Below are 22,571 nucleotides of genomic sequence, written 5' to 3' on the forward strand. Positions count from 1 at the left end.
TTGTTGTGCTAGAAGACTGAGCTGTTCGCGGGGACTGCTGTTAACTCTTCCTCAGCCCCCAAAGATCAAATTGTCCATTTCTGATTTGATTAGAGGAATATAGCCTTATTGCAATGATTTTTTTTTTTTGTGCTGTTCTTTTTGAAATGGTACTTATTTTGAGACTTAGGATGGCGGGACTTGATGCATTTGACTAATGACATAGTATTAAATTGATAGATTACATCAAATAATCGTTTTTACTCCTTGAAGGAGTCACTCTGTCTGCTGCAGAGTCTTTTAGTCCATGTTTTGTGGCAAGCTTTTGTCATTCCTAATTAATCCTTAATAATATCAGGTCTAGCTGGATATTTTTAATGGATACATCATCTCCTTCAGTTCTTAAACTGTCTTTTTAAGTGTTTAGTTTAGTGGAACTTTCCTTACAATTCACTGCACTCAAGAGTGCTGTCAAGAGTCTCTTATAGGATATGATTTTTACAGAGTCACAAGTTATCTCTTCAGGTTTTTTTCATGCCCAGATTTCTTAACTGTTTTTTTGGGGTGGTTTTTTTGTTGTTTTTTTTGTGTGGGTTTTTTTTTTTTTTTTGCTGGTTTTTTTTTTTTTTTTGCTGGTTTTTTTTTTTTTTAAGTGTCTTTTAAGGCTCTCTGAATTTTTAAGAAATCCTGTTTGAACTTCTTGGATACCATGCCTGTTTCTGACAAAGTATCTTGGTTTATTCCATGTCTTGTAGTGCACTTTCAGATTGAATGTTTTGAAACATATTTCTTACTTGACCATAAATGTTTACAGATACAAACATGAAGCATCAGGGTGTTTAATTTTGCAAAATAAGGTGAATGGGCCAATTCCTTTGCCTTCCATAGGAAGCAAAAATTGTATGCATGTGCTGAAGAGATTGTCTGGAGGTTTCCATCTGTGTTTAATCGGCGCTTTGCACAGGTGGGACCCTTGAAACATCCTGCAGAAGTGGTTGGAGGGCTCAGTTCTAAAAACAACACTGAGAATGAGTGGGACTTGGAGAATTCCTGCACTTTAGCCCTGCTTCCCCGAGTCCTACCATGTTGCTTTGTCATTGCACGGGCAGTTTCATTCAGGCGCTTGCTGCATGGATTATCTCAAAGGCCGCCCTTAGCGGGAGCTTTTCTGTGCACAACTTAATGCAGCTTAGACCATATGAACTTTTTTTTTCCTTTTTTTTTTTCTTCTAAGTATGACTACCAGTGCTGGCTTTTGACAAGCAATATCAGGAGTGTGTGTTCAACCCTGTAGAAAGGTGGAGGCACTAAGGTCTGTTCCAGTATCTGGGCCAGCATTTTTGGGTTGTTTCTGAGTACAAGAGAAAACAAATGACCCAGGCAAATTACAGGAAGAACTGGGTTTCCTAGAGGAACTCGGGGCTTAGGAAGGAAAATACGTACGCGTACTACGCTTCCGGGAACTCTTGCTGCTGTGTTTGCTGTCAGTGCCTCGTGGGCAGCCTTCATCTGCTGAGATGCTATCTGAAAGCTGACGGAAACCCCAAAACTTGCTGAGCTAGCTGGCCTTTCTTGTTACCCACGAACAAGGTGACATCACTTAATCTAGCCTGTGGTTATGTGTTGAATTTGCCAGCTCCTGCAAGTGCGTATGTACAGCGCATACGCGTGGGCACGTGTCTCACTGCTGCGGGAATTCACTAAGCACAGCTATGGGTTTGAAAAGGCTGGTCACTAAACAAAGGGGCTGTTTGAAGTAAGAGGTTTTACTGATGGTTATCCTAGCACATCAGTATTTTGGTTGTATTTTCTGTCTATTAGAAATGCTTCTTCTGTGGTACTTGTTAAAAGTTGAAACAACCTCCTAGGCTAGATATGAAAATACTATTTTTGGTGCAGTGAGTTCATTTTTGGCAAAGAAGTTTGCAGAAATACAGTTGTTCTATTTTTGAAGCTGTACATCCATCCTTAGTACTTCTTTCTATTCTGTCCAGTTCTAGAATACCACTTGGATAACTACTACTTAAGGGCTTTCCCCTTGTTAACTTACCACTGCGAGCCATTGGGTGTGCATGGCAAATACAAAGTCGACTTAATTTCCTCTTTTTTTTTTTTTTTTTATTTTGACCACACTAGCCTAGTGTGCTGCAGACAAGGAGGAGGGAAGGCAGGTTGGTTTAAAAGCTGGAGCTTGATCCCAAAGTAAACTAACCTTCCCTCCATCCCTTGGAATAAGGCAGTTCTCAGCAAGCTACTTTTCACTGATGTATGAAGACTCTCCCTTTTAATTTCCCTATTGGGAATATTCTGCTGCTTAAGCCTGACCCTTAATTAGGAGCAAAAGCTGTAAATTGCAGCAGTCGGTACAGCTGTCTTGGAATTTGCTGGTAGCTGGAGGAGTGTCCAAGGTTTGTTGTATCAGAGCTTTGTACCAGCCCCTGAAAAGTGCATGAATGTCAGCTTCCTAGAGTCTAGACCCTTATTAGCTACATTACTAATTGAATGATAGCACAGCATGCAAATTACTGAGATAATCCTGAGCTATAAATAACAGCGTGTTCTTTTCTAGTGGATTTGATTTTTTTTTTTTTTTTTTCCCCCCCTCCCCCTTTTCCCCTAGCCAAAAGTGCTAGCTGCAAGAAATATCGTCGTGCATTCTGGATTTTATTTACAATAGCCTCAGTTCCAGAGGGAACATTTTGAGTGATTTTATACATAGGATGATTGGGCATCTGATTTGTATAAGCTCAAAGCAGTTGAAAGAGAAGCCAAGTTGTCCCGGTGCCTGTGTTGTTTGCAGCTGCAGAGTTCCAATATGGGAATGAAAGAGCCGTGGTCGAATGCTTTCATGTGGTTTTGTATTGCAGAGTCACAGCCTTGTCTCATAACATCAGGGCACATGATGAGATGGTGAATTTAGATAAGAGAACTCTTTCATCTGCCCCTTGGGGAGGAGATCCTTCGGTCTGTCTGGCTCCTGTCCGCTTGGCTCTGCTCTATTGTCCTCCTTTCTGGCGGAGTTGGATTAGGGATATGGCTACAGCGGAGTACCCTTTGCAGAGCTCTGCAAGACAGGTCCCTCCTCCGGGGCTGAGCGCGCTGCTGTCCTCGCAGCCCGGGCTGTCGCAGGGAGCGGAAGGTCAAACCTTCGTCCTCCACCGTTCAGCGCTTACTGCTGCCTGGGTTCTCCTCCCAGTTACTGCCACCTGCGCAGGCGAGCAGAGGACAAGTCGCACTGAGTTTGTTGTCAGATGCTTTTTCTAATAAACTTTTTCTTTCTCGTTTATTTTTATCCTTTTCTATAAATGTTTTCTCATTTGTTTTAGACCCAGACTGAAAAATGTGGACAGAAGTACCGCGCAGCAGCTGGCAGTCACAGTGGGAAATGTCACAGTAATTATCACAGACTTTAAGGAAAAGACTCGCTCTTCTTCCACGTCGTCTTCTACAGTGACCTCCAGTGCAGGATCAGAACAACAGAATCAGAGCAGCTCGGGCTCTGAGAGCACAGACAAGGGCTCGTCCCGTTCCTCCACGCCAAAGGGGGACATGTCGGCAGTCAACGACGAATCTTTCTGAAAATTGCACATGGAGTTGTGGAAACTATGAATCAGGGTATGAAATTCAAACACTCCACCTGCCCATGCTGTTCCAGTCCTGGAGAGCCTCTTCTGTGCTTGAACACACGATTTTCTTGGACATCGACCTCTTACTGATGCGACCAGGATAATTTCTGCTTGCTGTGGGCATCTGGCCACCAAGGAATTTCTCACCCTAACGATTACTCTTGACACTTTTATGTATTCCATTGTTTTATATGATTTTCCTAACAATCATTTATAATTGGATGTGCTCCTGAATCTACTTTTTTATAATATCTGCTGTGCACAATTTTCCATGAACATTACGACTTTTTGTTTTGGGGTAGGGAGCGGGTGGGGAGGGAAGGGGGCTTTATTTATTGCATTCACAAACTCCATCCTCTTTCAACATATCCTTTTTAAGTTCAGTTCTTCTTCCAGTTATACTGTGTACTATCAGTTTTGATATAAATTATATATAAATATATATATAAATAAATATATATAAAGGGTTATTTGAAACCAATACATGGAAACGCTGGTGCTTGAAACACTGTGAAGTGAAAAAAAAAAAATAATAATTGAACAGTTCAAGATCTGGGACAGTCCCCTTCTGTGAAAGTACTGAAACTGAAATGGAACTGGTCTTAGGTGAAAAGTGTTCCTGAAGGTTTGAACCCGGATGGGACTTGTTCTCTCTATTGTTCCTTCCCCGTTTCTTCCCTAAGCAATGGCTAAAACGTACTGGACACACGGTTATGATTTTTGTAGCTTGGGATCTGAAGTGAGAAGAGATTGCTCCAGGTAGTTTGTGTTTCCACTAGGGTAACTCAGATTGATTTGGAAGTTCCTGCCCGGCTGGAGCATGAGCGTTCACAACCAGGCTGGTGTCAGCATGCCACGGATTCATGTGTTTTGGCAGCATGAGCATCGCTGTGTCGCGCATAGCCAATCCCACAGATGTTTGGTGTTCTTAGATTTAGTGAATTTTGTCCGCCTGCGTCTGTGATGGAGGTAACTTTGGAACTGGAGCGGTTTGCTTTGGGTTGGAAGGCAGCATGGAGCCGTAGGGCTGGGAGCGATGGCGGGTTGAGGGAGCAAGCTGGTGCTTGTTCCAGCCGGCAGCGTGCGAGTCGGTCGTCGTCAGCCCCCTTCCGTCTGTCCCGTCCATGCTGTTGGGGTGGCTCTTCTTGAAGTCCATCCATATTCCAGGAGTGGTTTCTGAACAGCATCTTGTCCAGTGATGATGTTGGGCTTGTCAGCGTTTGGATGCTTCTGGGTCTCCCGCTGTGGGAGCACAAGTAGGGAAAAGCTTTCATGCTGGCAAGTGAGCGACACGTGTGGCTCATGCTCGTGACCAGCATCTCCTTCATTCTTGCTCTAAAGCTATTCAGACTGTAATTTCTTTTCCTGGCCTGTTAGTGTTGCTTTACAGTTTACCTTCCATGCATTATCCTGCTAAAACACTAGGCTGAAGAGGTGAAACAAACTTTTTTAGAAGTAAAAAAAAACAAACCCCAAACCTCTTTGGCTTTTCATCTTTATTTAGTGGCCCCAGGGTGCTTTGCAGTAATTTCAGGCGCAGAGGCTGTGGCTCCATTTGACATCAAATGCATAACTTCTGGGCGTGATGAAAGAGGGCCACATTTTGACAACTTTGTGCCATCTTGTTATATTGTGAATTATTTGCTTAGCAAGAGTAATTTCTCTTTGTGGAGGCAACTGATTTAAGATTTCTTTTAAAATCTGTGTGGTTTTGAGTAGCAGACGTAGGTTCCTTTCACACTGGTGACAGAATTGTGTGCGTAAGGGATCTGTTAACGACCCCTGCTCGAAGGTACGTGCAGTGGCAGTGCCTCTGCAGCAGTGGTTTTATTCCGAATATGTTAATGTGGGCACCCCGACTTAATTCTGCTTATATTCACAGTATAGGCTGTCTTTACCTTTTTAAGCATTTTTAAAGTATTTATTAAAGAACCAAAGGAAACCAGATGCTTCCTATGAGCATCAAGACAATTTATTATACATAGTTTTAAATACTATGAATTTCTCAATCCACATTTTAACATTAGTGGGATATTGCAAAGACATTCCTTTTCCAGTTTTTACTATTCCTTTAAGGGTCTCAGGGAGGGTAAACTGGTCAGCCATATTTATTTATTTTACTGAAATGTATTGGAATAATTTTTTAAGAGAGATTTTTTGAAGATGCCCCTGAACTTGTATATTTTGCACTGCTTTATAAATGATCCATTATCAATTAGGCTTGCGTGCATCTCGGCCGTGATCCAGCGACGAGTGTGAGCGAGTGGCGAGTCCCTCTGGCTTCAGCAGGGCTAATTCTGGTGCTTCAAGTCAAACCGCGCGCTCGCCTTCTTCGTTGAATCTGGGAATTTGTGCAAAAAAAAAAAAAAAAAAAAGGAAAAAAAAAAAGCATTGTGTGTACCAGGAAATTGCTTCTTTTTCAAGTGAAAATGGACCTGTAGATCAGTTGAAAAAGCTTTAACACCGTAACCAGCTACTCATGGCTACTGGTAAAGTCAGTAACATCTGTCTCTTTGGGCGTGCCTCCTCAATAAAGTAGCTTGCTATAAGTAAGTGGGAAAATTTCTTTGGAACAAGTGACCTGTAATTCTGCATTCAGTAGCAATTGCTAGCGAAGCGTTGAACCTCCCCGGCTTCACCCGTAGCTGTTGTGTTGTGGATTTGAAGGAGAGCGTTTGCTTTTACGCTTCATTTCTGAAGTGAGCATCCCCATGGAACGCATCTGTGGCGTGGGATTCCCACCGCGCTGTGTCCGTGGGTTATCCCGCTCTCGGTGGGGAGCGTGTTCAAGAACCAAACCAACCAAAACACTAGTGTAGGGGAAGGACCAGATTCGTGGTGTTCAGTGGCACAGAAAGCAGGTAAGTAAAGCACAGTGTTAACGTTCGCAAAGTTTCGACTCTTACACAGACACACACACACACACAGACACCGACACAGCTTGCCTGACTTGCTCAGTTTGACGTAGTTCTGCAAAGGAAAGATGACAGCGTTTTACACCACCAGGCTATTTATTTTAATTGGAACACTTTGCTTGTTTCAAATTGGACAGATCGAAAATTTGGCAGCAGCTTCCGTGAGTTTATTTCCACTGAGATGTTTTCACCTGCCTTACCAAGATCATTCTCAGTCTACTTTTTTAGGCTCTACCATAAACTTAAATTATTGAAAATTTATTAATTGCTGACTATATAATAACCTTTGCTTGTATGTAACCGAATGGTTTTAAGAGCCAACATTTAGAGTATGACAATGGAGCTGAACAGTTTTTAATGCGCAAGCAGTTCTGTTCTTGTGTATGACTTGTAACCTTAATTTACTGTGTAAAGATGGTTACATTATTTCCTTAGCTTTGTTTGTTGGAGACAAATATAGAATGCTTGTTTAAGTATGTCAAAACATAATCTTATCTTGTGGATTTTTATGTTAATGTATTATACGAGCTATATTTTTCATTTGCCCAGAAAGACAGCTTGTATAACGCTTTTGAAAGTTTTTCCGCTCTGTAAAGTCTTTAGAGCTGACAGTCCTGTTAGGTTTGTTTTAATCTTCATGCTAAAGTGTCAATGGTGGTTTTGTGAACTGGTCAGAAATTCACAGGTCTTAAATGTTTTTGGGAAATTTATATTGGACACTGCTCTTTGTCTAGCAAATAAAAGATGTTAATATATTCCTGTTACTGGCATGTGCACGACTGTTATTAGAAGCCACTTTATCATTTTCCTGCTTTAAATAGAAATGTCTATTTATGAATTCTGCTTGTAGTTTTTTCACAAATAAAATAGTAAAATTTAATTAAATCTGAAAGCTCTCTTTTTTGGGAGATGCCAGTATTCAGGAAAAGCGGAGAGTCCTGTGGTTGAAGCAGTTTGTCAGTCTGTATGTCTCGTCCACGAGCCGCCGCTTGAGCACCCCACTTCTGCAAACACAGGGTTGTGCACGTGGAAAACTTCGGTCAAGCGAGTTAATCAGGTTTGTACCCTGTGACTAACGACATACAGAAAGTTTGTGGTGGCTGTGTCTGCAGAATTTGGGTTCTGGTCCTTGGAAATAATCCTTTCTCCCCTTTCTGTAGCTGCAGAAGCGGCGAGGCTTAGTGCAGAGGATTTTAGCGAGAGCCCTTGGGAGTTCCTCCGGCTGTCTTGTGCTAACAAACTCCCACGAGTAAAATTAGTAAAATTTAATTGAGAGCCTAATTGTATTTTTGTAGCGTAAAAATACTGGTGTTTTGCAAGTGGTATTTTGGTCCTCTGCCTAGGAAACAAGGTGATGTGAATTACTGTGCTCATTCTAGTTTGTTTTTTCCCCCCGCCCAAGACGGGAGATGTGTGACGTAGCTGTTCAAATACAAAGTTGAAATTGGAAAACCAAGCAACAGGTAAAATGCAAAAGGGGGGAAAAAAAAAAATCTTACTCTAGAGCTTTTTCTCAGGAATATGAGGACAGTTTCTAAAGTAAAAGCCATTTGGGTATTTTTGTGTATGCTGGGGGAAGTGTGTGTTACAACTAGAGGTTGGGTTAAAAAAAAACCCAACGCTGTGCAAACAGACTCTTAAATGCTTTTAACCTCAGTTGGAAACGATTCAAAATCCTTTGTGCCAAAAATAAGAAGAAACAGGAAAGGCAGTGGTTGTTCTACAGACCTGAAAAGCTCTTGCTTGGCACGCCGGACGGGCGAGCAGAGAAACAGTCCTTGCCTCGAAGAGAGGACGGTCCCGGTGCTCAACCTGCGACACGCCGAAGGGGCTGGAGCAGCTGCCGGGCGAAGCAGCGAGAGCTGCGGGGAGCGGAGGAGACGGGCTTCATCTTCAGCACCATCCACCTGCTCCATCACCGGGGGGAGGCTTGAAGATCCGGCATACGATTGCCACGGCAGCTCTCCTCCTGGTTTGACCACCACGACAGCAGCGCTGGTACCCGCCCAGCCTGCCCACTCGCCGCTTCACCGGGATTTCGGTGGCTCGGTCTCCTGGAAATGCCTTGCCTTGGAGCCGTGTGAGCCAAGAGCCGTGTTGGGTGCCGGAGCTGCGGAGTTGGCCCCGCCGTGGGGGAAGGAGGGTGAAGGCTGCGGGGATAAGGGCACCCGAGGCTGCCTCAAGGTATGTGCTGGGCTTGGGTGTTGTGTTTGTTACCTGTAGGGACTACAGAAGGAGCTGATGGGGACGGGGAGTTCTAGTTCATGGCTCCTTGGGGTATTTTTAAATTTCTGAACTAAAGTGTTAATTGTTTTAGGACTTGAAGATGTTATAAAACTCAGCACCCACTCGCCTAACAGGGAGAGAGAAGAAAAAAGCCTCTTCTCTGTAAGGCTTGTATGTCAGCTAACTTTTAAAATTGGTTTTATTTAAATCTGAACGTACCTCCTTTACACAGCAGTTTGGGAACAATTAAAAAGAGAGGATGCTGTCACCCTACGGTCTGGAAGGACCTTCATGAACCCACAGCAGTGCTGTGCCTGTTCCTCACCTCCAGCCCCGCAGCCCTCGCAGTGATGAGCTGCATATGTCCTGCTGCGTTTTCTTGCGTTTAAGTCCCAAAGCGAAAAACAGTCTGCGAAAGACAGGAGGGATGCGCCGAACGGCCGTGCTGGTCCAGCTGTGTCCCACAGGAACATGACCACTGTGCTGAGTCAGCAAAGCACCCTGAGACGGGGCTTGTGTTCGGGTCCCAGCTGTGGGCAAACTCCTTCCCATCTCACGGAGGCGGCTACATCGAGGAGAAACGGCATTAGCGACGGCGGAGTCTTTCCTTCTTTGCATGACCGTACTAAAACCAACCCCCAAAAACCTGGCTGGAAAACTGGGTGCCGCTAACTGCAAGAGAGGGGGATGAAAACGATGCGGTGCTGTGCGTGTGGCTCAGCGTGGGTTCCTCCAGGGTGTAATTGTTTGGCTTCAGGCAAGTGTCCCACGTTGTAGCAGGTTGGATGGACTGCTGCAGCCCCATTTAGTCAGTCATTTAAAGCTAAACCTGAGTCTTTGATGTTTTAAAGAGTGCAGAGCTGTGAAACTTTACTTCTGATTTGCAAACCGAAAAGCTAAAACAACCACCCAAATCCCCAAAGAAAACCTCTAAAACCCCCTAGTATATAGGTTTTCCCGCATGAATCCTTGTTTTCTGGACCTTTTTTCTTTTTTCCCCGTGTTTCTTTCCTTTAGCCCTCCCCCCAAAAAAAGGAATTAAGTACACAAGCATGGTAGAGATTGCTTTTAATGCATTTGCTGTTTTCTTGCATCCCCTCCTGGTGCTCGCCGGCAAGCTGTGTTTCGTGGGGCGGGTGCCGCGGCTGTGCAGACTCTGGAGCCCAAGCCCAGTTCAAAGCCTTTCAGAGGGCGGACTGGGAGCCACAGCAGAGCCAGTGTTTCCTGATGGCTTGTGGAAAAGCAGCAGGACCTGGGAGGAAGAGGGAGAACAGCTGCGATTTGCGACACCTGGATTCCTTCGTGGCTTCTCTAGTTGTAATAAGAACAGGGAAAAGTCATGTCTTTTCTACCTACCTTTCTCTCGGTTGTTTCTTTCTGGAATCTTTACATTTGTAAGTCTTTTTGCTCATGCTGTCAGTAGGCGCAGTGCGGCTTCTTTGCTGTTTTCCGCCTTGTGGTGGCCGATTGCTTGGTATTTGTACAGAGCCCTTTCCAAGACAGGGGTGAGGCTAATGCTGATCCCGGCTGAACCCGTCTAATAGGAAGACATCGGGAATGGCTACAGTGCTTTCTCATTGCTCATTTAAGTATCCCCGCCAAGCAGAAGCTGCGTGCAGAAATCAGCAATAACAGCAAAAGGCAGTTCCAGGAATTCCTAATCAAAGCATTTCAAACCACACCAGTGCAATTATCCCACTTAGGAAACTCTCCTATGGCATAGCGTGGAACCTTGTAATGGTGAAGAGCATTCTCTGCCTAGCTCTGGTCTTCACCTAATATTGAATCATAGAATTATAGAATGGTTTAGGTTGGAAGGGACCTTGAAGATCATCTTGTTCCACCCCCCTGCCCTGGGCAGGGACACCTCCCCCCAGCCCAGGTTGCTCCAAGCCCCGTCCAACCTGGCCTTGAACACCTCCAGGGATGGGGCAGCCACAGCTTCTCGGGGCAACCTGCCCCAGGGGCTCACCACCCTCAGAGTGAAGAATTTCTTCCTGATATCTAATCTAAATCTCCCCTCTTCCAGTTTGAAGCCATTCCCCCTCGTCCTATCACTACATGCCCTTGTAAAGAGACCTTCCCCAGCTCTCCTGTAGCCCCTTTAGGGACTGGAAGGGGCTCTAAGGTCTCCCTGGAGCCTTCTCTTCTCCAGGCTGAACACCCCCAACTCTCTCAGCCTCTCCTCATAAGGAAGCTTGAAAATAGTGTCTTCCTGCAGCCAGGTCTTGTTGTCCTGCAAATGTCTCAGTCCTTGCCTGAGGTCCCCTGTTCCTCCTCAAAGGGGGGATTGCTCCTCGCAGAGCAGTAAACGATCTGGCCGCCCTGGCTCACAGGAAACACGGATGGCGTGAGCCAGTTGTGCTTCCTAGATGAGGAATTGAGTAATAAATACTTCTTTGTTCTCCTTTATGTCTCCATACCAAAACCAAAACAAAACACAAAGAGAGAGAAAAATTGCTTTCCTCCATGACTATTTATTATTTCCAGGATCCTGAAGATTTCATGACTTTCTAACATTCCTAATTTTTTCCATCTTTTTTTTTTTTCAGCATTAGGAATTGTCAAAACTGTTCCAACACGCACACTGCCTCTTCTCCAAAACCACTCTGAGAAGGACTAAGACTGCACCGTAACTCCGAGGAAGTCAGGGCGTGAGAATCCCCGTTGCTCTGCCTCCCCTGCTTTGGCAATCCTCCCTTCCTCCTCCTCGCAGGTGAGGCGGAGGCGTTCCAAGCCTGTAAGGCCGATAGCGTTCACTTAAATACCGTGAAATTCCTGGTGTAATACATGCTTGATAACAGCACGTCAAAAGCTTTTAGGAAGTATTAATTGGCCACAGCTACTAGAGCTGGCTGGAGTTGGAGGGAGGAGGACTGAAGGGTTTAAGCTGCTCTAAGTTGCTCTCAAGTGTTGGAAAAAACAAGTCTGGGAACTGAATTTGAGTACGAAATATCCCTGTGAGCAGGAGAAAGCTGGCGTGCGGCAGAAACAGCATGGGGTTGCCCAGGTAAGAAGAACAGGAATGAGGAAAGTTGATTTTTGTTCCTCCTCGAGCTGTGCTGTCGGGGCTGTGTGATTCCTGTTGCCTGGGAGGTTCGGTGTGGAGTTGGCAGGGGGAGTTTGTCTGTGTATTTTAGGAGGGATTAAAGCTCAGAGCAGTGTAGAGAAGCGGGAGAGTCACTTTTAATTCTGCCTTCACCCCGAAATTAATACCGATCTAATAGATATAATCTGTAACACGTAATCTTAAACAGATATATGTTAGATTTTACATAGGTTGTAGAGATACTCTGTGTGACAGGCTGAAGATGTGGTGAAGTTTAAAATCGTGACTTGTCTAAATTCACTCTGTTAGGGGTTTACTCTCTTGTTGACTCTCTTGAGGAATGTCCAGCGTAAGCCAAGTATAAATAGGGCCAACAGTCCCTCCCGCCCCTTTTAGGTGGTTGTTAATGTCTTACTCTGCAAATCGACTTCAGCAGAAGTAGGCTGTCTCTCTCTCTGTTCATATGCTTTACTTCCCAATGGGGATGATAAAAATAAGATGAAGAAAGGGCAAGAAAAACATAGCTCATTTCTTCCCGATCCAAGAAAGACAAAGTTATGGAGTGGCAGGACGAACCTGGTTAGGGCTTGAGGCTGATTCTACTCTCTGGGAGGGTCAATTTATTTCTACATTGAGATTTTTTTTTCCCCAGGTTTGAAGAGACGTCCATCAGCCTCAAGCCTCCCAAAAGCTGCTGGAAGAGGATCACGGAGCCTGGATGGAGAAGCTGTCCCACAGCCAGGGGAAGCCCAGAGTGTGTGTCTGCCCAGGAGCAAGCGACTTGCATCGTTCTTTGCTTCTTACATGCATTCATCCCAAGTATTCATTCATGGGCTGCATCCCGATGTTAACCAACCTGATAGCAGAGAGCCCGCAAAAAGCTTGGCAGCGTCCCTTCGAGCCCAGGATTTGTGCTCGCTACTTGGGGACAGAGGGGATGGAAAAGTATTTAGCTGCTCCTATTGCTCTCCTTATTCGGCCGAAGTTTTGTTGGTGTGAAGTTAAGGAAGGGAAATGTGGTCTGGAGTTGCAGAAGCGCTCCCTGGGAAAGGAATACGGCGATTCCTGGGGGTTTTGGATTGTTGCTGCGGTGCGGGGCGTGATGGGTGTGTGACAGCCTCCGACAGGGATCTGATGGGGACTCACTGCAGTACAATGGCACGGGGGAAAACGAGTGATGGGAAACTCCTCTGCCTGCAAAAGCTCCTGAATTGTGATGACACTCGGAAGGGAAGAAAGCCCGGGAGCTGGCGGGAGAGGCGGGTGTGCAGTGAGGCTGCCGGGGATGCCGGGTTTTGGGAATCGTGTGTGGGCTGGTGGCTCTGGCTCAGCCCTGGCTGCTGTCAGTGTTGGGTGCAGTCACCTTGCCCTGCTCCTGGGGGGGTCTGCCATCCCCACGGCCTTTGCAGCACGAGCAGGGCGCCTTCTGAAGCAGCAGGAGAGGAACCCGAATTCAGTGGCTCTGTGCTGCTGTGTTGCTCCGGCGATCACCCAGCAGTCCTGTGGGGATGGCCCCAATGGCCACCCCTCACCAACAACCCATTTGCCAACCTTTACACTTCTTTTCTGCACCAGTTTGTCCTTTACACTTGTTTGCTGCGGCAGTTTGTCATACCGAGCAGGACCAGCTATGCTTTTGGGCCCTTCTGGGCCCGTCTATCCTCTTGCAGGTCTTATTAGAGATGTCGGTTTTCATTTTCCTTCTGTGCAAAGTTATAAATCCCACAGACTTACATTCCAAAAGGCTGCATCAATCAAAAGATTGAGTTAAAGGCGATGAGTTAGAACAACTGGGAGGTGGCTCTGTGATTCCACTGCCTATGGAGTGGCCGGGGGATGAGGGGGCTGCGGTACCTGATGTGCCCCGTGCAAAGCAGGGGGGTCAGGACCGGCTGGGCAGCGTGGATGGGTGGAAGTGAGAGCAGCGATTAGTTGATACACACTCTTATAGAGACGGTGATTCCCCTGAGCTGGGTGTAGTGAGCTCACCACCGCCTGTCAGCCAGACAGCTGTAACAAGTGGAGAAAAGCTTTTTATCTGAAGAAGGACCACAAGCGAGTGGTCCCTTTCCATCCCAAACCCATACACTGGCGAGGAACAGGAGCTGGAAGGAGCAGGACATGCAGCGCTTAGACCCCTGGTCTCCTGGCTGAAACCAGGAGAAGCTAGACCACCATCAGCCCCAGTCTCGAGGAGGAGCCTGTAATGAGCCTCTTGAGTTATTCTTGCTGATGTGTTGACTATTGTATTTTTACACACGGTTGGGAGTTACGTCCCCATGTGAGAAGGGGGTCTGCGCCTTGCCCTGCTGGACAGCGGGAGATGTTTTCCCAACAGCAGATTAACAGCTTATTTGTAGTGAATTAATGACTCTTCTGGTGCTTAATGGGTTCTCCCGCAAGTTGGGTTTGCCAAAAGGGTGCTGCTGTTCCTGCAAGCTGGGATGGTGGAGTGGATCTCAAATATCACTGGATTTAACCGAGGGTTTGTTGGTTTGGGTTTTTTGTTTTTTGTTTTTTTTTTTTTTTTTTTCTCGCCTTCAGCCGGCACTAGCAACAATGCTTTTAACATCTGGACAAGGGCAAATGATGGGGATTTTCTAACTTAACCTCTGTGTTTAGATGGTTTCCATCACTGGCAAAGACTGTTCCAGTGGGGATGGACACTTGGGAGTCTGGAGCTGGTGGCACCACTGTGAATTCCTCCCCGAAGTGGGGGGTGAGCAGGGGAGGCTGCCTCTCTGCTCCAGCCATCCCCGCGTCGTCACGAGCGTTTGGACCTTGAGATGCTCCTGCTGAGGCTTTCACAACCTGCGTCTGGTGATTTTGGCCAGTAGGACTAATGCCATTTGGGAATCTTAAAACTGCGCTGCTCAGGGAGGAGGGGGAGGCAGAGCTCAGCCTGCCAGCTCTGTGTGCATGTAACCATGCTATTCAATGGATTAAAAAAAAATAATAAAATAAACAGTGGCGCTCTTACCTCAGGCTATCCATTAGGAGTGTGATTTAGTGCAGGGAGAGCTATAAGGGCAGTTGATAAATCTTTTGCGCGGCACAAATAAAATCTCTTGGGGGGGAGAAAGGTCCCCGGATAATGGGGGAAGGAGGGAACAGCTCTTGCCCCCTCATCTAATTAGGCTGTCCAGGAGAAGTTAATATAAAATACTAGATCTGGAAAGCCCAAATCTTCACAATCCTAGGAAGGACTTCATCCCCTCAAATTATGAGGCTAAGACCTCATTCAACAATGCTTTGAAGGAGATCAACTGGCAGTGCCGTTCGCGGCGGCTGAGGGCTTGGGCTGCGGCTCTGTGCGATTATGGTACCTTCAGAAGAGCTCGCTCCTATTCCCCTTGAATGCTGCTATTTTTATCCTCCTTAAATTCTAGAGGGTATTTCCAAGTGGGAAGCAGAGCAGTGAACAGCAGATCTTAACTCTGTTCCTCATAACGATTTCTGTAAAAAGGAGGGAGAAATGTTTGAAATAACATATATCTCTTTTTGCTATGGCTGGCGGGGCACCAAAGCACCTGGAAGTGCCTCTGCAGCCCCTGGCGCCTGAGGGGTGACGGGACATGGGGGGACCTTTTCTCCTGTGGGGTTCATGGACTTCTGCCTCTCTGCTTGGAGCTGCAAGTGCCCAGGGACATCTCTGAGGGGTGGCAGGGAGAAAGTGGGGGGGTCTCTGGTTGAGACTCCCCCCAGCACAGGAGACCCCTCTTGTCTCACCCTTCCTACTGCCCCGCTCCCCTTTGCCAGCGGTGGGGAGGGCTTTGATCCTTTCCCCATATGGGAATCTGAAGCGCAGAGGGACTTAATTAGGTGCAATTATCTCACCTGCTGTGGCCAGAGCTGCGTAGTTGGCATAAGGTCAAATAGGGACCAGGATCCGTGAGTGCCCATTTCGGTTTGTGAATCTTGCCATGCAGGTTTGGATGCTTAACGGGCTTTTATCTCATGCTTATTCCCTTCTGCAGCCTCAGCTTTTACTTCTATACCTGCCCAGGTTCTCTAAAGCTGCTGAGCGCAGTATTGGCATATACAGCTTAGTCTTGTGCTGGGCAGAAGCGTTCTGCTTCACTTGAACATGAAATATAAATCAGAGATCAAGTGAATTATTGTGCCATGCTGCTGCTCGGGCAATAGGGAGTCTTTAAATCCATCAGCCCCCAAATAAATAAATAAACGTGCAGCAGACATGCTGGAGCGCGTGTCTGATTCCTATCATGGGCAATAATTCAACTCAGATGCTCGCAGTTTCTCTGCCGCCCGCTCTGCGTTACCTGGGCTGCTGAAGTCACATGAGACAGAAAGCAAAATTTTTTTCCGAGCTTTCGTTATTGTTGCCAAAGAAACCACTTCATTTGGCTGCCACGTGTGCAGCGAATCTTGTTCAATCCATCTGGATGCGGAGGGCTGAAGGAAGAGGGCTTTGGGGACGGAAGTCTGCAGAGTGCGGCCACCTCGGTGCCCGTGATGCTGGCCGAGCGGATGGGGATGGGAGCTGGAGGGGGAAGAGTCGGCTTTACATGTTTGACCTGCATGAGCATCCCCGTGGCAGCGTGGACACCCGGGTGAGCTGAGACCAAAGGAGCTCCTCATCCCTCGGAGACCCTCCAGACATGGCCCCGGGGGGCAGCACCACCGGCTGCGAGAGCCTGGATGGAAGAGCCCTCCAGCTTCTGGCACTTAAAAGATTTTCCTAGTTTTCCTTTCAGCCCATGCTGGTGTTTGAAGTATTTCATCTTTCCAGGTTGCCACCTCCCTCCTGCAGGCACGGGGCTCTGGAGCGCAGCTCCCCGAGGCTCTGCATCTGCCGGGCACCGTCCTGCTCCCTCCTGGGCTGGCACCGGCTGAGCGTGCCCGCCGTGCAGAACAGCCCGGGGCAGGGATGGGGTCCAGTTCTTTGGGCTACTGTCCCAGTTGCTGCCCAGCCCTGGGGATGGCTCCAACACCAGCGATGCATTTGGGCAGCTGAGCCTGGGCTGGGGGTCAGCCGAAAGCCACCGAGGGGACCGGGGTGACATGAGCTGCGCCAGCCGGCTGTGTGGCCGACCATGCTGCTCCGGGAGGGTGGCACTGGTGGTTTAGTCCCTTTTCCAGGGCAGCTTTGGTCACTTGCAGGTGGGCCTGGGCCCCTCTCGCCAGTCCCTAGGGCTGGAGGTGCACGGCATATTTGGATTTCACTAGCGCTTTCCTTGCAGCTGTGGAGCTCTGCCCTTGTGCGTGTCCGTGGATGTTGGTGCTTTATAAAGGTAAACGAGCCCTGACACTGATACGCGGCTGCCGGCACGGCGGGGCTTTGCTCTGCACCGCTTCATCTGTCCTGAACAGACCCGGCAGCATCATTCCAAGATGGTCTTATTTCACTGAGTCAGGTCCTCCTCTTCCTTGAGTTACTCCAGGAGCGCGTTGAGACTCAACCTTGGACCAGTGAAGCTGATGTTTTCCCTGGCATCTTGCAATAGAAGATAAAGCAGTTGCAACACTGGGGATCCAGCCTGGGTCTCCAAAGCTCTAGCCCTGGGGGACAACTGAACTGATGCACCAGTAAGTTTTTTTTTTTCTAGAACTCCGAGCAAGACTCCAAAATAATAAAGATCAATCAGTTAAATGTACTCGGCACATGGTCTCCAAAGCTCTAGCCCTGGGGGACAACTGAACTGATGCACCAGTAAGTTTTTTTTTTTCCTAGAACTCCGAGCAAGACTCCAAAATAATAAAGATCAATCAGTTAAATGTACTCGGCACATAATGCCATGTCCTTCTGAGTTAATGCAATCTATATAACAAGCAGGTATGCTGATATACTTAGTCATGCTGGATGTACACATTGTCTACCCAGGCAGACCGTAGCAGGTCCACCTCTCAGGCCTGCACACCATTTTGGCACGTTCCTCTTCCAGCAGTGCATCCCAGCCCTGGATGGCGGCGTAAATCCTTCTTTGCAAATCATTGACCCAATAGGTCATAAAAGTTCCTTTATGGTCTGTCAAGACAAGCTAGGTTCTTTACGTGCACCCTAAGTCAGCACAGTAAAACTTTTATGGTGTTTTTAATAACAAGAGCTACTGCACATGAACAGCAACTAATTTTTAAAGCCTTGGTATTTCAGCTGAGATGCGTTTTCCACCCCCTCTGTGTTGGAAAAACACTTAGGTCAGTGCTTTCAGAAGTAATGCCTGGAGCTAACTTTGCCTTGTGGTGGTCTAACTTCTACAAATACTGAGCATCCCCTGAAAGGCACTTCTGAAAACCGGGCTGCTTTTCTGCTAGCATCTGGGCAAACGGAGAAATTGAACTCCAGGTTCATATTTTTAAAATATTTGGCCCTTAAGCTGTGCTGCGATGTTATCGCTTTAAGAAAATGAAATTCTTGTTCAGTTGCAAAATTTTCTTATTTAAGACAATTAAATAAGGCATATTTATTTAGTAAAGCAATTGGTGTAACGTGACGTAAAAAGCCTTCCCTGTCCGAGGACTTGGGCACTGATGTAAGTTCAGGCTGCCGCGGTGCGGCCGAGCTCCAACGCTGCCCGGGTGTGCTCCCAGCCCGGCACCGGGATGCAGGAGAACTTCATCGCTGGTTTGTGCCTGGCAGAGAGGACTCTGTGCCTCTGCTCATTTGTGCCAACTCGTTAAGATGCTGTAACTTAATCTCAGGCCTAAGGCTCCAATTTAACGCTCTTGGCTCATCCTCCCCTAACCCGCAGGGACCCCGTTGCGGGTCTGGAGCCTCCACCCCCGGGCTGTACCTCCTGGCTGCCTTCTGAGTGTTGAGCCGAAGTAACGTGCCATAAAGAAACTCTTCCAGCGCTCTTCTGGCTCCGCTTTCCCAGCCTTGCCTTGGGCTGCCAAGCGGAAAAGGGGAATAATGAGGAGTTGAAAGCAATATGGCAAGATCCGAGTTACCCTCCACGGAAACTGCCTCCTCTGCCTGTCCCCACGGCCCTGCCTAACCCCCTGCTGTCACCAGCAAACCCGGCCGGTTGCGTGGGCATCCTTCTGACACCCCAGTTTGGCTCCAGCCCTCTGCCAAGAAGCAAGGAGGCCAAACGAGTCCCCCCCGGCTGCCCTTGGTAAGCAACACATCCCTAAACCCGGCTGCCGCCACACACGAGGGTTTAATGTGGTGACATCCGAAGGGAGCGGGGTGAGGGATGTGGGGTGGCCACGTGCTATCCCAGGGATGCCTTCATTCTGGAATTAACAGTGTTTATTCAGGAGTCTCCAGTCTGCTGATTGTTACAGCCGTGATTTTGGTCCTCCGAGGCGGCTGCTGCAGCTGTGCTTGCCAGTGTCCACCTCTGCCCAACCGTGGGCCACTGGGGGACACACAACGGGGGTAACATATCCCGCTGCTCTGGGAAATGTGCTGCTTTACCACTTCCTTCAGCTGCTGTGTGCGTGGGTCCAGTCCGGGCAGAGACAATGGGATTTGCTGACCTGGACAAGGGAATTGGGTATTTTTGTGGTGATGTTTTTTGTGGTTTTTTTGTTTTGTTTTTTTTTTTTTTTCCCTAGGAAAAAAACATTCTTCTCTGAGCTCTGCCAGGTCTGACCTGTCCTGGCTTCGCATCTGACCTGGGCAGTCCTCAGACAAGGTGTGATGGATGCTGCCCCCATGCCCTTTAATTACCCAGCGGGAATGACTGTGCCCTAAATTCACACAGCAGCAGCCAGGGGTTACTTTTCGCATGTGCAACAGAGCCTCAGCAGTTTCATCACTTTCCTTTACTCACGTGCACCCAATTAGAGTCTTCATCCATTTGGGCTTTGGCTTGCTTGGAGCTGTACTGCCACATGGCCCCGGTCCGGGGTCCACACGCGTCCCCTGACCCCAGCGATTGGCAGGGACCTGGGGTCCATGGTCCCGTGCAAGCCTGGGTCCTGCTCGCTGGAGCTTTCAGCCGTGAGCGTTATTCGTGCATGAAGAGCAGATCAGCTTTAGGCACAAGGGGGTGAATCGATCCTGGGACAGTCAGCACTGATTTTCCAGCAGCAGGGAGCAGAAGGCAAGAGGGGCCCCACTGTTCGGGTTTGATTTTGAGCGAACTCACCACATTTTCACAGATAAGCTGGTTGGGGTTTGCTTTTTTTTTAAAAAAAAAAAAAAATATAAATAATCCTCCTTTCAAGCAACATGCGGACATTCAGGAGGGAAACCCTTCCTCTCCAGGGCCTGACCCGGACGAAGGAGGTGGGGCATCTCGGGGACGGTGGGTGCTACATCACAGCCAAATCTGGGACCTTGGGCTGTAAGATGGAGAGGATGTTGCTGGTCCTGGTCCCAGCTTGGGGGGGGGATATGCTGCTGGGCTCCTGGCTGGGTACCGCGGGGCTTCCCGGGAGAGCGGTTGGAGGGCTGGAGCCAGCCTGGCTGCTCCAGTTCCTTGCAGGATTTGGCCTTCTTCCCCGCAGCGGGAACGGCGCTGATGCTGAAGCGGTGGCGCAGCAAAGGCTGTGAAAGCTCAGGGGAGCTGCAGGGAGGAACTGTTGCTGTCGATCTGTTAATTAAGATTAATGTGCTAGCTGATAAGGATGACTCTGCGCCAATTGCTATTATAAGCCAGGATCCTGCAAGGCAGCGAGCGGCACATTCCTCCTTCCTCAGCAGTTGGAGGCCTCTCGCTCAGCCCGAGGTCTGGAGCAAGAAGCGAGGTGCTGCGCAGCTCCCCCAAACGCTTTAGTGCCGCGTGGGCACGCTCGCTCGCTGGTGGGATGCTCAAGAGCTTGCTCTTGCGCTATCTTGGCAAAGGAACACATTTTAGCTGTTCAGATGGTGCTAAGGCAGCGCTTTGCATCCTCTCCCAGGCATCGGTGTCAAAATTTCTCCACCCAAAAAGTGCACGAAATGAGGTACATATTGCTTAAAAATATGCGTGTTTAAAAATATGCGTGTATCAATTTTCCTGCCCTTGCAGCTGGGGTCTCTGAGGACACTGGATGTGCCCTGTACGGTGAGACGTGGTGAATTAGGAGTGGATTTGCCTTTGCCCCAAGCATTGGTGCGTGGTCTCAGAGCTGAGGCTGTTTGCTGCAGTGCCACGGCCACCGCCGGCCGCTCAGACCAGGGCACTGCCCCAGCCCAGGAGGAACCTGTTGAATCGACGTCTCCGCAGTCCCCAGGGGAATGGAAAGCACCAGCACTCCCACTAAAACCAGGCGCACCGCTTGCACGCCTGCAGGGAGGCACGTGCCCAAGGCTTCGGTGCATCGCAGCTTGCCGAGGAGTTCATTTTAATGTCCTTTACCCGCTCCTCTGCCTTAACAGCCTTCTCTCTTCCGCCTGGTTCCAGTGTCTCGTACCAGCTGGATTCCAGGGTGAAGTTTTGTGCCGTCCCCGACTAGCCTGATCTAAAGCAGGTGTGTTTATCAAAGCCTCAAAGTTCATTTTTTTTTTTTGGATAGTCTCATTTTGTTAGCAAAAGGTAGAATTCGAAGGAGCGCTCCCTCGAATCCCAGCTGGAATCCCCCCTGGCTCGGTCCCCTCCTGCCTTTTCCTCTTCCAGCCCTGACCGTTCCTGCAGCTGCTTTCATTCCCCTGCTGTTCTCTGCAAAGGCCTCTGGCACCAGCCCTAATGAGTAAGTGCTAATTAACCTGTCGCATCTCCCAGTGCCTGCCGGCAGTGTGGGGGACAGGGATGGTGGCCGTCCAGCCGCGCTGCTGTGAGATGCAGCACCGGCACAGCCATTTGAGGACGACTGGCCATTTGGGGAAAGGCATCACAACGGCCCATCCCCGGTCGCGGGTGGCATCTGCTGTTGGGCAGAAGAAAGATTTTGTTCAAATAGCGCTGCTTTGAGGGGAGAAAAAGCCATTTTCCCTGCCAGAAAAGCGATTCACCTTACATCAAAGGTGGAGGTTTATTTTTTCTTTTTTTAACTTAGCAGCAGCATCTGATTTTTGGAGTCTCTCTTGTCCCTTAATTTGTTTCTCCTCGCGAGTGCTGCTCGATGGCCCTGCCAGCATCCCCATCCCACCCCGCTCCTGAGCTCCATCGGTTTCAAAGTTGAGCCAAAGCCCTCTTGACCTGAGAGGCTGGAGTCATATTTGGCACAAACACGCACAAGTTCCATATGCAGAATTAGATAACCTTATCGCCGCATCCTGCACAGATCAGTAACTCGCTATGACTGTCAGCTTCTTTCAGCCAGCCGTAATTGCCTAGCAACGTTGCATCGTCTCTTTGGATGCAGCCTAATTCGGTTTCTGGTCATCCAGAACAAAACCTCATGTAGGCATCTGGCAAACGGAGCGACGGACAGGCCGTGGTGGACTGCTGGAGCATCAGGCACGATGATTATTTCAGCAAAATCCATGCTCGTGGCAGATTTTGGGGTCTTTGTGGTGAGCCTGAGGATAAAATTTAGGAGAGCGGGCTCTGCAGCATCCTGTCTGCCAGCCCTGCCAAGCGCTGGGTACCACCTGCCCAGGCTGAGTGCTCGAAGGAATAACCTGGGGTGTAGGTGGGGGTGCCTGGCCTCACGCATCCCAGCTGAGACTCCGACACGATGGATCCACAGTTGTGCGGGGATGGGGACCCCACGTGCAACCCACAGAGTGCGCACAGCCAGTGCCTCCTCGGCTCCTCTTGCTTTCATCCCTGTTTTCTGGCAGAAGGAATGTGAAGACGGTTGTGATGGCAGCAATAGGAAAAGAGAGGAGCGAGAAAAAGCGTGATATTTCTCTAGCCCGTGGAAGCAAAATTTCCAGCTCAAAAATTGGAAAAAATTGGCATTTTTTTCACTGCCAGTATACTCTTTTGCAATCAC

General features: G+C 48.3%; 1 protein-coding gene across 1 annotated transcript in view; it reads left to right on the plus strand.

Moving 5' to 3' along the window:
- RYBP (RING1 and YY1 binding protein) overlaps window positions 1-3,929 on the plus strand; it is a 51,501-nt gene extending 47,572 nt beyond the window's left edge. The window contains 1 exon segment of the mRNA XM_009883610.1: window positions 3,306-3,929. Coding sequence (XP_009881912.1) covers window positions 3,306-3,558 — 253 coding nt within the window. The 3' untranslated portion in view covers window positions 3,559-3,929.
- Window positions 3,930-22,571: the final 18,642 nt, after the last annotated feature.

The sequence above is a fragment of the Charadrius vociferus genome, unplaced genomic scaffold (assembly GCF_000708025.1).
Source record: "Charadrius vociferus isolate BGI_N301 unplaced genomic scaffold, ASM70802v2 scaffold324, whole genome shotgun sequence".
Taxonomy (NCBI): Eukaryota; Metazoa; Chordata; class Aves; order Charadriiformes; family Charadriidae; genus Charadrius; species Charadrius vociferus.